General features: G+C 39.2%; 1 protein-coding gene across 1 annotated transcript; it reads right to left on the bottom strand.

Annotated features, from left to right (window-relative positions):
- Window positions 1-10,102: 10,102 nt before the first annotated feature.
- LOC131993959 (protein NLRC3-like) lies at window positions 10,103-15,840 on the bottom strand. The gene is made up of 9 exons (XM_059360036.1): window positions 15,752-15,840; window positions 15,040-15,144; window positions 14,637-14,715; window positions 14,273-14,483; window positions 12,459-14,238; window positions 12,201-12,374; window positions 11,874-12,047; window positions 11,650-11,696; window positions 10,103-10,644 (listed from the first exon to the last, which is right to left on the bottom strand). The coding sequence occupies exons 1-9, from the start codon at window positions 15,838-15,840 to the stop codon at window positions 10,103-10,105; spliced, it is 3,201 nt and encodes a 1,066-aa protein (XP_059216019.1).
- Window positions 15,841-16,644: the final 804 nt, after the last annotated feature.

Below are 16,644 nucleotides of genomic sequence, written 5' to 3'. Positions count from 1 at the left end.
TAGTATTGTTTTTCCTTTGCAAAAGGAAAGTCAGTGAAACCAAACAGTAAATGTTCAAAGCACAGTGATAACTGAGGTTCAAACGAAAAAGAAATCAGGTTACAAATATCTTCCCACAATTTAGCTGAGAAAGGGCAAGACCAAAATAAATGAAAAACATCTTCAGGGTGTCCTTCACAGAAAGAGCAGTTTAAGTCTATGTCTTTCTTAAATCGTTGTAAAAAAATAAAACTTTAGATGGGTAAATTCTGTGAATTATCTTAAAAGATACTTCTTTAACCTTATTATTGATTATATATCTAGCAGGTAAATTCCAGATCTTTTTCCTGTTAAGGTTATTAATAAGGTTATTCCAATAGGTTTCCATATGGAGTTGATACGACTTCTTTCTGAAATAAAGAGCGTATGTTACGGTTACTATTGCATGTAGAGGAGAAACAAATTTGGCCGATTTCAAGTTTGGTTGGATCAAAGGACAATAATGATGGATTTTGTATTAATACTTTTAAATAACATAATTACACCTAGAGGGAATGCATTTATGATAATCTTAAATTTGTTAATAGGAATTGGGATTCTATATTTAATGATAAATTCTTGATGTGTAAGTAATGATCCGTTTGAGTTAAATGAGTGATGAACAAAGACTATATTATGAATAAACCAATAGGGGTAAAATAAGGATTTGTTTCTATATATAATGTCTTTATTGTTCCATATGTAGTATCTATGCGGGGGGAAATTATGTTTGTAGATTAATGACCAGGAAAGAAGCATCTGTTTGTGAGAGTTGGATCATTTTAAGGGGATTTTTTCAATATTGTAATTACAAAATAAAAGGAAATGTAGGCCTCCTAATTTAGAAAAAATAAAGTTTGGTATGAAGTTCCAAATTGAAGAGGGGTTCTTAATGAATTGTTTTAGCCAATTCATTTTAAATGTATTATTCAGGGTGTGAAAGTCTAAGAAGTTAAGACCACCCTTTTCATATGAATTCATTATTACTGATTTTTTAATGTAATGGTTCTTGTTTCGCCATACAAAGTTAAATAGCATCTTATCAATATTTTTTGAGACCTTTTTATTAACATCAAGAGATAAAGCAGCATATGTAAGACGGGAAAGACCTTCAGCTTTGGTTAGCAAAATTCTGTCTCTCAATGACAAATCTCTCTGCAGCCATTGATTCAATTTCTTCTGAGTTTTATCGATAATAAAGTTAAAGTTTAAATCGCATCTGGCCTCCTTATCTTTAGTAATGACAATACCTCTAAGTAATAGAGTCTTTTATAGGTATATTACATATGTAAGGGATATTACATAATTTAAGAGCAAGCAATTCACACTTCTTTAAGTTCAAGCAAAGTCCAGAAGCAATATTTATCAAATCAATGGCTAAAGGTATCTGAGAGCTATCTTTTAAGAACAAGGTCGTATAATAATTTCGTTGCCTGCCATTGAGATACATTTTAATGGACTAAGCTTTATAGAGTCGGTGAGCTGCGTACATAGGAGAAACAGGTAGCGAGATATAGGGCATCCCAGCCTGACCCCGCGTTTAAGGAAGTAACGAGGAGAAGTACCTGCATGCAATTTGACTGAGCAGTTCCCATTTGTATATATTGTTCGGATGGCACTGCTGAAGTATGGACCAAAACCAATTTTTTTAGAGCATGGAATATAAATTCATGTTCGATTGTGTCGAAAGCCTTGTAAAAATCTAAAAAAAGAATGAAACTCTCATCGAGGCATAAATCTGAACAATCAATTACATCAATACTAATCTGACATTGTTGGAAATATGTCTATTTCTCATGAAGCAGGATTGAGTTTCATCAATTATGTAATCCAAAACAAATTTAATTATTTTAGCAAATATCAAAGCAAATCATTTGTAATCATTATTAAGTAAACATGGGCGCCAATTGTCAATGAGGAGTATGTCTTTCTTTGGCTTTGGAATTAGGGATATAAGGCCTTGAGTTAGGGATTCATTGCCTATACATTCTGAGAAAAGACCTAAGAGGATAGGTGCAAGCTGTTTGGAGAATGCTTTATAAAACTGATAAACTGAGAAATGATTAATTTTATATTCTAAATATATAAATTAATAAATAGCTAAATAACACATAGACAAAACAAAGAGTTTATCAAATCTGGTGTTGTTGTAGTTTAAACTGACATATTTAAGATCACAAACAAGCGAATACTTTAAAAGGTTTTGATAAGTGTTTAAACTTTGAAACACTGTTGAACAGAAATCATTGTGCTTCTGTTGTTGGAGCAGCTGGTGATCCTGAACATGGAGGCTAACTGTTAGCACAGAGCTGAGCTCTTCTTATTACAAACTGCAGCTTTACACACACAAACACCTGAATTTCTGATTTTCACAGTTTGATTAAACTAACATGAGATCAGAGATCAGCTGAGAATCATTCAACAAGTGTCACTTAACAAAAGTTTAACACGGAGGAAGCATCTGCATCACAACGAGGGACAGAGTGAAGGAACCAGAGAGACTTTGACTTTTAATCTCCCTCATCAAAACATGTCTATGGCGCCAGTTACAGCACTAATACAAAAGAGACCAACCCAACGCATATAAAACATTAAAAGTCCTTTTCACAGGTAGTGAACCAGTTTAGTCCCCTCTAACTCCTACTCCAGATTTGTACCAACAAAAAGTGCACCTCCAAACTCAATTCGATATTTCTGAGTGGATCAATCAAGAAATGTTATAATATGTGACAGCCTTTCAGCTCATATTTTAACAGAACAGAAGCTAGTGCGGTGGAACAACCTGTGCGGGTGGGTACTGGTGTTTTTTTTTTGGTTTTAGTTTTTTTGTTCTATGTCTGTTTTACACACACACACACACACACACACACACACACACACACACTGTGACGTCCCAATAAAACGTCTTTTAAAAAATTACAAAAAGAAAAGAAAAGCATAAATTCCAAAAACAGAACATGTTAAAGTCTTTGTATTAGTGAGTTACAGTCAAGAAAACCCACAATTATTAATATTGGCAGTAGTTGCATTAAATCAGAGTTTTCACTCTAAAGCTCCTTTTTTCATTAAAGGACCAAATAAAAACTCTGCTTCCATCTTGTGCTCATAACTATACAGTATACGTCTGAAACATATTTCAACTTCTGTCAGCTCAGCTAGCAAACTACCAAAGAGTTCCTGTTTAAGATTGTACACAGATATTATCCTGTTAACAATGTCATCTGCACATTTTTCCAGCTGTGAACAACAGATTTACCTTTTGTGATTCTGAAGGAGAAAATATTAAACGCTTCCTCCTTTTAGTGTTGTTAGTTACATTTAGTGGAAGTGATGAATATGAGTGTTGTGTGATCACTACAAGTATGTGACTGCTGCTCACTGCTGCTCTCCTCCAGCAGGAGGCGCTGCAGGACAAACAAACAGCTGCTTTCTGAAGGCTTTCATGGCAACAAGAAAAAGCAGAAGCAGTGCTGAAGCTGCTGTAACATGTAAACACATTGTTGTTGAGCGTGTGTGTTTGTTGAAGAGTGTTTGAGTGTAAAAAGACTGCAGTAATGCTGAGTTATAAGGTCTGTAATATTAACAAATGTGTCACTTTTAGACAGCCTTACTTTCTTTACTATAGGACAGTAGTTAGTAGCATCAATCTGCCTTTTAACTCAGTGACTTTTCTTAAATGTGTAATGTAATTAAATGTGCAATATGTAAATATGTTATGAAATAAGCTGGAATACTTTGGTTCCAAGTATTCCATGATGTTGGTTCCAAACATCAGTTAACATATAGTCTTCGTTGTGATTTTACATGTATTATTGTTTGTCATGTGTTTGGCCTCATATTGTGACATGAACATATGATATAAATACAGAGGTGATGTGCTAAAGAAAATGCTAATGCTATTAAGACAGACACAAGGACAGTGTGAGACAGCTGCTTGAGCATGTCAGACAATTCATAACAATGAATCAAGGAGGATAAATCTGTCTATTTAATGTAGCCTCATTAACTTTAACCTTTATTATGAATGAATTTGAGTGTCTTGAGTTGCTTTAGAGAGTAGTATTTATTGAAATTTCCATTTTGTACAAGTATGTTTGGACCAGAACCCTTTTCCAGATCACATTCAGTTTGTTAGATCTATATAATACAGTTAGTTCCATATGTTAAGTTATAAAATGTGAGTATATGTTTAGAATACTTTTCAAAACAGAAATTGATAAACATCTTGGACAAACACAGTAATTGGCCCCCTAAAAAATCCTTGCAGCTGCATAACTCGCCACCAACTGAATAATCAGCATTATTACCCCTTAAAAAAACATTTTTACTCCAGTGATGATTTCAACCACTTGGATCCTTTTGTTTGGAGCCCAGAGAGTGTAAACACACTGCAGCTGACCAGCAAATAAAGAAAAAAGATTAAACTCTTTGACATCTCATCAGAAACACACAGGCTTCTTCATCATGTCAGGAGGGGGCCAACCGGCTTAAAGGACCTATACATTTTATTTATATTTCATAGTTTTAAGCAGAAAAGGCAGAATTAAGGCCTCTATTCAGGTGATGCTAATTGCAACTCAAATATCAGATGCAGAGAATTAAGTGGACAAACTTGAAAACCAAACATGACATTTCCTACTAAAACGTAGTTGACACCTCTCCATTCATTTAGTCAAATACACAATAGAAAAATAAAAAATCTGTACCAAATTAATAAAAAGGCAGTGCAGATGAATCAGAAAACAGTCACTCAATAACATCTCTATATAAAACCAATCAGTCATAGAAACACTCTCTGTCTAATATGTTCTTTACAGCTATAATGTGACAGAAGTTTTACAGTAAATGACAAAACAATCTCAAATGAATCTCTGTTGACCCACATGACATCACAGTGTGCAGGGTGATGTGTCTGCCATCATGTTTCTGGATTCAGGATATATATGGACATGTGGACTGCACTTACAGACTTCGCTCATTCACCCATTCACACACACATTCATTCATACTGGTGGCCGAGGCTACCAGTGGTGGCTACTGGTGGCACCATTGGAAATTCATTCACACACCGATGAACGCAGCACCGTTGGGCCTTTTGGGGTTCATTATCTTGCCCAAGGATACTTCGACATGTAGGCTGTCATAGTCTGGGATCGAACCATCCGATCAGTAGACTACCGCTCTACCAACTGAGCCACAGCCGCCCCAGGACAGGAGCTGTAAGGTCAGAAACTTACTGTTAGTCTATGGCAAGACCTTTCAACGATTAATTAGTAGGGCAGACTAGTAGTGATTTAGTTTTCACTTGTGGAAAAGTCATTTCAGTAACTTGTCAAAATGTCATAAACTGATTTGCAAGTCCTAAATAGAGGCGATAGATGCCAGTGATTCCTTAGTACTGTAACTGAGTTTGAATAGGAGTTAATTATCAACTTGGAATTAAATTTCATACATCTAAAATTAACATTTCCACTTCCACTTCCTCCACCAATCAAATGAATAATGTTGCCTTGGAATTCAAACTAGTGAAAAAGCAATTTTTGATTCTAAAATTATTATTACCATGACTGAATAACGTTAAAGGAGCTTGTTCAGGTATGATTTCCCATGAAAAGCAATGCAATGGAATTCCCATGTCACATTTAGTAGGATATCATATGAATTGCACAGGAAGACTTCACAATTATCAATAAAACCATTTTTAATCTACAAATTAAAAGTGAAATCAGAGACAATAGAATAAAAACAAGTTCTACTTACGGGGTTGAGGGTGATTGGCTGAAATTAAAAAGGAGGAAAAAATAAATAAAAAATTCAACTGAGGTTCACCAGAGAGAAATTATTCAATTCCGGAGACATTTTCAGTAAAAAAATAAAGATTTAAAAAAATGTATAACATTTTCTAGACAGATTTTGACAAGTTCAAGATTTTTGTATGTAATGACTCAAACAATGAAATGATTACTATTAGTTTTATATGGAATGACTATTCAGCATTCACTAGTTAATTTTGACTGACATGACATAAGCAAATGATAATCTTATAAAACAGCAGAGAGTTGTATGAGAGTGATTGATGACTGTCCGAAAGCATTTGTAATTTGCTTTTGGACGTTACTTACCAGAAAAATCTAACAGCCAACTCCTGTCTGTTAGAACAACCAAACACTGAACAAGATAATTTTAAATGACCAAAATGTTCAAATAATGGATAAAGTGTCATGGATACACATTGTTTTGCTTCCCTTCTATCCTGAAACAATGATGTTCTAACATGAACATGTGCAGACCTGATGACTCAGTGTAAAATGACACTCTTGACTCTTTTATTGAGCGATTTACTGTCACTTTCTATAAGTCAAAGGCCTTTTTCACAGCACATATCTGACTTGTCCCAGCAGGAAAAGCAAAAGTTGAACTGATAACATCAACGGCTGTGTTGTGTTCAAGTGTCCCAACAAGGATCTTGTTTCAAACCATTAATGAAGTCATTAGTTATAACTGTAAAGCCTCTGCCTGCTCAGACAGCAGCACCATAGTTTATCTGTTGTCTCACTCTGAAACATGTTCAGGTTCATCTGCATCACTTTACCATCTGAAGGAGCACTAAAGATATTAAGTATTTAAATAAAAAGAGAGAGAGAAAAGACAGACAGTGTTAACTGTTTACAGTCCTGATGTTGTGTGTGTCTGATTATCATCCTGGAGGAATTTCTCTCCTCCATCAGGTTGATTGAATGAGTGAAAGAGAAGCCTGTTAGCTGACTGTCTCTGAGCTGCAGCACTGACTGCTGTGACTGCTGCTCACTGCTGCTCTCCTCCAGCAGGAGGCGCTGCAGGACAAACAAACAGCTGCTTTCTGAAGGTTTTCATGGCAACAAGAAAAAGCAGAAGCAGTGCTGAAGCTGCTGTAACATGTAAACACATTGTTGTTGAGCGTGTGTGTTTGTTGAAGAGTGTTTGAGTGTAAAAAGACTGGGTCCTGCTGTATTACTCAGGCTGCACTACAGCGTCTATTACAGTGGTTTATTCTGCATGATACGCCAGTAGGCTATACACTCTATATACTCAATCGATTTTTTTCCATATATCCACTTAATTCGCGAGCATAAGTAACAACATCATTATGTGACAGTTTTCACATGTTGATTAATTCATTAAATCAACCCAGTCTGTGTTCACATGATTTTTAGACCTCTGAGGCTTCCGTTGATGAAAACAGCAACAGATACATTTCGCGGGCATTCTCGGCACAAAGGAGAAAATCAGCGAGTGAATTACAACGAGATGAAACATAAACAACGCCAGACACTTTTTCAGTGTTTTCCGAAGCTGCCACTGAACCCACAGACGCTTCAGGTGACACTGCAGCTTCAGCAGAAGAGGTCGGAGAAAAAAACAAACAGCCAGATGAAGATGAAGCTTCTCAGAAGGAGCCCGACGGACCAGAACGCCAACCGGCAAGTGAAATTAGCATAGCAGGTGATTGTTGGTCTATTTAAATATATTGTACCGTTCCTCAGTACATTCACTACCATCAGCTGGTTTCACGGTGCTTTATTGGTGAACTATCAGGCTACTGTGGGCCGTAGCCAACACCAAAACAAGCTAACGAACTTCTGTCTTTGTCATGAACTGACCAACTTTTAGCTCTCAGGACATCCCCAGGTCCCGCCCACCTCCAAACAACCCGTTGTCATGGGAACGACAATGACTGACAGGCTTCTCAGCCCCTTAGTGTATGTCGCGTTCATGAACATCAGGGAAATCACAGAACTATGAACGGTTGTGTGTCCAACCAATCACAGAGCCAGCTTTCCTAACTGATATGTCCAGTCTCATTGCATCCTTGTGTCTGATGTTGCATCCTAACATGTTGATAACACACCCAGTCTGTCAGAATGCTCTCAAGATGTAAACTGGAGGCTATGCATTAGTGAATGTGATTCAGATTCAGATGTTTTTTATTCTTGAACTAAAACACATCTGAATCTGAATCACATTCACTATTGCATAGCCTACACAGTATACATCTTGTTGAGAGCGAGCAGAGTTGAAGTCTGACACTGATGGAAAGTGTAACATCTGCATCAGTTTGTAAAAGACAGCTACAGTCCTCTCTGATGTCTCCTGCTTCATAGCCTATTTCTCTTTATTATGGAAACAGTTTATTCTTCAAAGCTCTCAGTGACAAAACATTTTCACATTTTATAGAAGTTAGACCTGTTGTTCAGTAAATAAGACACTATTTGAAACATATTTCACTGGATTTATACGAAAATATGGTTAAATCTCGACCTGAAAAGTAACTAAAGCTGCCATCTAATATGTAATAAAGTAAAAGTACAATATTTGCCTTTAAAATGTAATGGAGTAGAAGTATAAAGTTTAATGTGTGGATATACTCAAGTACACTACAAGTACCATAAAAGTCTAGTTAAATACAGTACTTGTACTTCCACACAAGTAAAAGAACTGCAGTCAAAACTTACTGAAGCAAAATTATCAGTATTTATTGTCAGTTGCATGTTACAAAGTAAAGAACAAACATTTATTATAAGATGACTGAATTTACATACATAAACAATACAATATCTAGAAAAGTTGAAAAACTAAAATGAAAGTTGTGTCTGCTAACGGGTTGGAATACATTTATAAAAGACATTAAAAAAAATAAAAGACAAAGTAATTTTAATGTTTTTGTCAATTTACAAAATGAGTTTTAGGATTCCATTGATATCAAAATACTAATTAATATTTTGCTGGTATATCAATTAAGTTACTTATAGAAGTTTCATTATTTGTAAAATTCAGTGGTGGAAACAGTATTCAGATCTCTTACTAAAATAAAAGTACCAATACCACACTGTGAAATTACTCCACTACAGGTCATGTTATATCTCGACCTGAAAAGTAACTAAAGCTGTCAGCTAAATGTAGTGGAGTAAAAAGTAAAATATCTCAAAATGTTACTTAAGGACATTACATGAGTAAACATACTTAGTTACATTCTACCACTGTATATATAGTTAAAAAAAAAGTCAAATTTCAAAATATCAAAATTCAAATGGAAACTTTTTTTTTCTTCCTTTTTCTGCAAACTCGAGAAAAACTTGATCTTATAGGGTTGGGATGTATTCACAGATGTTCAAAGTATTTTTCATCACAGCCACCAGAGTGTTTTATTATTTCATTACAGTACGTCCCCCAGAGGTTTAAACATGGCTGAACAGTGGAAACGGCACTTCATTGCTAATATGAAGTTCATGTTCTTAATTGTTAAAGTTAAATCCGTGTTGACTGGGGAGTTGTTTGTGACGTGGCTAAACTAACGTGTGGCGAGACCGAGAACATGGGATAGCGCTTGTCTGGTCTGCTAACAGCAGGTTGTTCTGCTTGTTTCTGTCATTTTAACACCACTTTGTTGTTCATAATGTGTTGTTCTTCATGGGAAAATGAGTTGTATGCCTGGGACGCATGGACAGAGAGTTTACTGCCTCCTTTGCATATGTTAATGCATTAATGACGCAGGATGCATACCGAGAAAAATCTCTGCATGAGAGTCTGGAACATCGACAAGGTCTCATATGAACCTGCAGACACTCAGAGCCTCCTCACAGAAAGAAACTCAGAGGCTAATGCACATATCATACTTCATGCTTCATGCATGGGCTTACTTTAGTGTCTTTATTATGCACCCAAACAGAACGGATTTGATAGCAAAACCCTCAACACCGAAATTAAAATGTTTAGTTAAAAGTAAAATACATTTATGATCACGATGTATTAATATTTTCATTCGGATACAAATTAGTTTGCAAATCCAAAACTTTGGTTTGTTTTGGAGTCCAAAAGTTTAAACAAAAAGCACAAATTTTAGATTTACAAATTAAACTTTTAGATTTGATCACACTGCGATCACAGATAGATAGTTTAGCTCTTAAAATCTGTTTCATGATTCAAGTGTGGAACGTTTTGCAATCAAACCTATAATCATCATAATAATGATAAAGACGCAAAAGTAACCCCATGTTAGTGTATTCTGGCAGCTGATCTTCTGAGTTTCTGTCCACAGGAGAGACTCTCAGACCTGCAGAGGACACAGAGACACTGAGGAATCATGTGTACCGAACCCAAACCCAGGATAAAGAGGTTCAGTGAATGTGGTGTTGAAGGTGTGGAGGTGGGTCAATGTGTCAGAGGAGACTCTGTAGAAGGACAGAGTGCCAGCAGGACAGTCCACATACACTGCTACTCTACCAGAGGAGGAGGAGGAGGAGGAGGAGGAGAGGAATGTTTTTTCATCGTGGTAGACAATGTAGCCATCATCATAGCACCTCAGACTCCAGGACTGATCATTCCATCCAAACCAACAGTCATAACTGTTTCCTTTCCTCCCTATTCCTCTGTAACTCACTGATATATGAACGTTTCCTCTCCACTCGACCTCCCAGTAACAGCGACCAGTCAGACCAGTTCTACACAGCAGCTGAGGCCAGCAGTCAAATCTGTCTGGATGATCAGGATATGACTGATACTCTCTCACATGTGACACCTTCCTGTTGTTGTCAGACAGTTTGAGGTATCTGTTTACTGTGTTTGTGTCCAGTTCCAGTTCACAGACATCTGAAGGAGAGAACAAGACACAAAACAGCTGCAGGTTATCATCTGCTGATTTATTAACAACTTTATTGAAAGGAAATCATTCAAACTTTCACAGTTTAACAGTAAATTAACATGAGAGTTAACATGTCAGTAATATTGTGTTCTACCTCATGTGAACTCGAGGATGACAGCTGATGGAGACCCACATCAAAACACGTACTGAATAAAATCTCACTAATAAAAGTGACACATCATCTTCCACTGCAGCACAAAGCAGCTCTGAACCATCTGCTTTATTAAACTGTTATTAGCACATTCAGCACAAAACTCAGACCTTTGACCATCAAATGTCAAACGGTCCACTACTACAGAAAACCTTCACCACAGTCTGGATTTTTAAATTAATATTACAGGGCTGTGGGTCCATTTCAATGACCAGGGGCAAGATGCAAAAAACTCAACACACAAATATGCAAACACATTGTTTTCTTGTTCATATGTGTCGTACATCTGGTCCCAGTCAGGGAGGAATTGGAAGGTAAATCCACCTAAACTCACTTCATTCACCTTTTAACATATTTTCACATAATAATGTCCTGTTTTGTTTGTAACTTGTAGGTTTTTGAACACTGATTTGTTAAAAACATCCAGAGAAGAAACGTGAAGTGAAACTTTTATCTTTCAAACTTGTGAAGTTTACAAACCACCTGAAGGCAACAAAACTATTGTATAAAATCAGTGATAGTCAAGAGAAGAAGCAACAAAGTAAGCTCTCTGTTGGCTCCACTCTTAATGGAATGTATTTATTTTAGTTTTGTTGGATCACTGTGTTCACTTTCTTTCTGTTTGTGAGTTTAAAATGGATTGATTGAATTCTAACATCTTTCTAACCACACTGACTCAAAACAGAAGCTAAATCCTGATTGAAACTTTGGAGAAATTCATCCTCCTTCAGTCAAGAAAATGTCTAAATGTGCTGTAAAATGTGCAGCTGAGTTCTGATGAATTAAGATGAAAAACACCCACATTTCCTCACACCAGGTCTCAGTCTATGCAGTCCACCATAGTCCACCCTGCAGGAAGAGACACAGTCACAATCAATTTCATATCACTATCAAACATGAACCAGAGACTCAGTTAGAGGCAGAGACACAGTGAGAGCTGCTGTCTGTCCACCTGTCCCTCCATACCTGAGAGTGTCCACCTGTCTGTCTGTCCATATCTGAGTGAGTCCACCTGTCTGTCCATACCTGAGAGTCTCCAGTCTCCAGCGTGGATCTTTCAGTCCAGCAGACAGAAGCTTCTCTCCTGAGTCTCCTGGATGATTGTTGCTCAGGTCCAGCTCTCTCAGATGGGAGGGGTTGGAGCTCAGAGCTGATGCCAGAGAAGCACAGCCGTCCTCTGAGATCATACAGTATGACAGACTGAACACACACACACACACACACACACACACACACACACACACACACGCTAGATGTTCACATTTGTACCTTTATAAAATTTTGCTTTAGATGCTCAAAAGCAAACAGCTGTACACATAGTGGGTTTACTCCTAAAAATAGTTTAATTCTGACCTGAGAGTTTCCAGTCTGCAGTGTGGACTCTTCAGTCCAGAAGAAAAACGCTTCACTCCTGAATCCTGCAGCTCGTTGTTACTCAGGTCCAGGTGTCTCAGACTAGAGGACTGGGAGCTGAGGACTGAGGACAGAACTTCACAGCTTCTCTCTGTGAGGTTACAGCCACTCAGACTGGAGAGGAATCAGCAAAACATGAGAGAACAAATACAAACAATGGAAACTATATTTAATCTGGATAATGATGTGAGCACCTACAGAGCTTTGTTGGAGGCTTTGACCACTGGCAGCAGCCTCAGAAGAGCCTCCTCTGAAGCAGAGTATTTCTTCAGGTCAAACACGTCCAGATCTGTTTCTGATGACAGTAAGATGAAGACCAGAGCCGACCACTGAGCAGGAGACAGTTTATCTGTGGAGAAACGTCCTGATCTCAGGGACTGTTGGATCTCCTCCACTAGAGAACGATCATTCAGTTCATTCAGACAGTGGAACAGGTTGATGCTTCTCTCTGGAGACAGATCCTCACTGATCTTCTTCTTGATGTATTGGACTGTTTCCTGATTGGTCTCTGAGGTACTTCCTGTCTGTGTCAGCAGACCTCTGAGGAGAGTCTGATTGGTCTGCAGAGAAAGACCCAGGAGGAAGCGGAGGAACAAGTCCAGGTGTCCATTTGGACTCTGTAAGGCCTTGTCCACAGCACTCTGGTAGAGACGTGTTGGTTCAGGTTTGTTCCTCTGTCTGGTTGTTCGCTGGGCGGTTGGTTCTTCCATCAGATTGACTCCAGACTTGATGAAGGTCAGATGGACATGAAGAGCAGCTAGAAACTCCTGAACACTCAGATGGACGAAGCAGAACACCCTGTGCTGGTACAGTCTTTTCTCCTCTCTAAAGTTCTGTGTGAACACTCCTGAGCACACTGAGGCTGCTTTGATATCGATGCCACACTCTCTCAGGTCTGAGTCATAGAAGACCAGGTTTCCTTCCTGCAGATGATCAAAAGCCAGTTTTCCCAGAGACTCAATCATCTTCCTGCTCTCTGGACTCCAGTGTGGATCTGTCTCAGCTCCTCCATCATACTTCATGTTCTTCACTTTGGACTGAACCACCAGGAAGTGGATGTACATCTCAGTCAGGGTCTTGGGCAGCTCTCCTCCCTCTCTGGTTTTCAACAGATCCAGAACTGTAGCAGAGATCCAGCAGAAGACTGGGATGTGGCACATGATGTGGAGGCTTCGGGATGTTTTGATGTGGGAGATGATTCTGCCGGCCTGCTCCTCATCTCTGAATCTCTTCTTGAAGTACTCCTCTTTCTGTTGGTCAGTGAACCCTCTGACCTCTGTCACCATGTCAACACAGTCAGCAGGGATCTGATTGGCTGCTGCAGGTCTTGTGGTTATCCAGAGGCGAGCAGAGGGCAGCAGTTTCCCCCTGATGAGGTTTGTCAGCAGCACATCCACTGAGGTGGACTCTGTGACATCAGTCAGGATCTCATTGTTATGGAAGTCCAGAGGAAGTCGACACTCGTCCAGACCGTCTAAGATGAACACAACGTGGAGCTTCTCAAACTTAAAGATTCCTGCTTCTTTGGTTTCAGTGAAGAAGTGATGAACAAGTTCCATTAAGCTGAGCTTTTTGTCTTTTAGCATATTCAGCTCTCTGAAAGTGAATGGAAATGTGAACATTATGTCCTTGTTGGTTTTGTCTTCAGCCCAGTCCAGAGTGAACTTCTGTGTTAAGACTGTTTTCCCAATGCCAGCCACTCCCTTTGTCAGCACTGTTTTAATTGGTTCATCTCTTCCAGGTGAGGCTTTAAAGATGTCTTCTTGTCTGATTGTTGTTTCTGGTCTGTCTAGTTTCCTGCATGCTGTTTCAATCTGTCTGACCTCATGTTCATCATTGACCTCTGCAGTCCCTCCCTCTGTGATGTAGAGCTCTGTGTAGATCTGATTCAGAGAGATTGGGTTTCCTGCTTTAGAGATCCCCTCAAACACACGCTGGAACTTCTTCTTCAGGTTAGACTTAAGTTTACGTTGGCACACTACAGCACGAGTTCCTGAATGAAATCCACTTACTGCTCTGCAGACGGTCAGCCAGCTCCTCCTGCTTCATTCTTTTCAGAAAGTGAAGTGTGATGTTCAGAAACTCCTTGTTGCTTCTCGTCCTCTGCTCCTCATCCTCACCCTCCCACTGGTCCTCTAAGCATTCTGGGTCATCTGAACTCAGAACCTTCTGGATCTTCTTCAGCTCGTTCTTCACAAAAGTGATGATGTTCTCCTCCAGCAGCTGGAACAGAATATTATATGAATGAAACAATCAAACTAAAATCACAGAAGCAAACATCAGCTCCATGTTGGACAGACTAACAGTCCACTGGTCTAAACAGTGCAGTATGGAGATGATTGTGAACAGAATAGATGTAAAAGTAGCTGTACAGACCACAAATATGGAGTCCAGGTGTGTTTGATGCTGCTGGGCAGAGTGACCACCGGGAACCTCTGAGCTCTCCTGGTTCACTCTGTGGAAGAATCATGAACAATCAGCTCACATTATGTCTGTCCACACAGAGACACACACAACGTAAAGATCCATGAGGAGATGTTTGGAGGTGAACAGTCAGTCAGATGCCTCTCTGCAGTGACTAAGGTTTACTCGTCCTGCTGATCCCACTGAGAATCAAGAACCTCAGTCTGCAGCTTTTTGTAGCTTTCAGCTCACTGTTTTCTTCACCAGTCAGTTTGGTTTAGTCCCAACAGCTCTCACCAACCCCCCATATAACTCTCCCTCCCTCGCTGTACACTGCTGAAGTGCCCTGTTTTCATTATCAGTTTGAAGTCCTCACCTTTGATCAACAGAGTGGCGTCCATATTTGAACAATATAGGATGATTCATAGACCGGTCACTCTTCATGGATGCACAGCTGGGTTCAGGTTCTTCCAGCTTCCTCCTGATAGAAAATAAGATGCATTCTGCACTGAACCCACAACAAACATCATGCTTAGCTTGATTCATGATCAATATTCTATTTAGAAATGTTTCAGTCTTTATTTTAACACTTTTGGTGGGCTGTCTGAAGTTTTTGTCGACTACTTCCTCTTAGAGGTTGTAGTGGGCTCAGTTTTGAAGCTACTCATCCTGCTGATCCCACTGAGAATCAACAGCTCAGTCTGCAGCTTTTTGTAGCTTTCAGCTTACTGTAACTCACTGTACACAAAGTGTCCGTCGCTTTTTTGTAAACAAACTGACATGGCTTACTGTACACATACTGCTGCAGCACATACATACTATACAGTGTCACTGTGCAACACCGCCGCTGCTCTGTTACACTCCACTACCTTCTCCTCCCACTTTGTTCTGCAATGTAAATGGAAGCCAATATTCGTGGAAATTTGTATGAATGTCCTAATACAAGAAGCTTTTCATAGTACTATAGGGTGAATTTTACGGAAACGCAGTCTGAAAGGAGCTGGTGAGTGTGAATAATGATGGTGTGATTGGATTGCTGAGCTCTGACATGGAGAAGAGTCCTGGACAGTTAGAGATCCTCATCTTACCTCTTAGCTTTGGTCTGGCCGTCATGTTCCTCACACAGAGTGGTTTCAGAGGGAGGGTCTCCCTCCTCTCTCTCCTCACACTGATCCATAGCAGAGTCCACACCTTCAGCGAGAGATTCACTCTGTCACTTCAACAACACAACAGGTGAAGACACATGAACCTGTCTGCATCAAAGAAGCTCAGGTGAAACAGGTGACCAGTTCTTCTTTTCTGTTCAACTCTCTGATATTTAGAATCTTGAACACAAACTCAACATTAAAGTGTGAGTTCATTCTTCAAGACTGAAGCAGCAGCGACTGTTTCCTTTCTGATTTCTTGTCTACTTTACATTTTATTTATTCATACTGTAACTGGTGCAGAGTATTTGAGTTCCAAATATCAAATATTATTGTTAATAACATTATTGTGGGTCATAAGAACACAACTATAGCCTGGGTATACCCAGACTGCCTTGCGCGCTCGAATTTAATTTCGAACCTCCAGACGGTCTGGCAACCAAGCCAGTTTCGTAGCCCTGTTTTAGGGATCCAATCACAGACCGGGGAGGGACGGTGAGACGATGACGCGTACTACTCGGCACTTGGAAGCTTTCCGGATCCAACATGGCTGTTGCAGACGCGAAACTCTCTATAGCTGCAGATGGTGTTTTAAATAGTTTAGAGCGAAAGTTGAAAGGCGAAAGGTCTCTCGGCGGCTCCGCTGAGATCACCGGCATTATGGTAGCGGGGCTATTAGCGTCGCTAGCGGCTATTAGCTATTAGCAGCTAATAGCTATTAGCGTCGCTAGCGGCTAATAGCCCCGCTACCGCGGACAGCCGAGCTGCCGAGAGGCCCGCAGCAGCTTGTTTATTGCCCATAAAATCAGTGGATGTGTGTGGCAGAATGACATGAA

Source organism: Centropristis striata, chromosome 20, assembly GCF_030273125.1.
Source record: "Centropristis striata isolate RG_2023a ecotype Rhode Island chromosome 20, C.striata_1.0, whole genome shotgun sequence".
NCBI classification, from domain to species: Eukaryota; Metazoa; Chordata; class Actinopteri; order Perciformes; family Serranidae; genus Centropristis; species Centropristis striata.
Note: the sequence above shows the minus strand (reverse complement) of the source record. Positions and strands in the feature narration are given on the sequence as shown.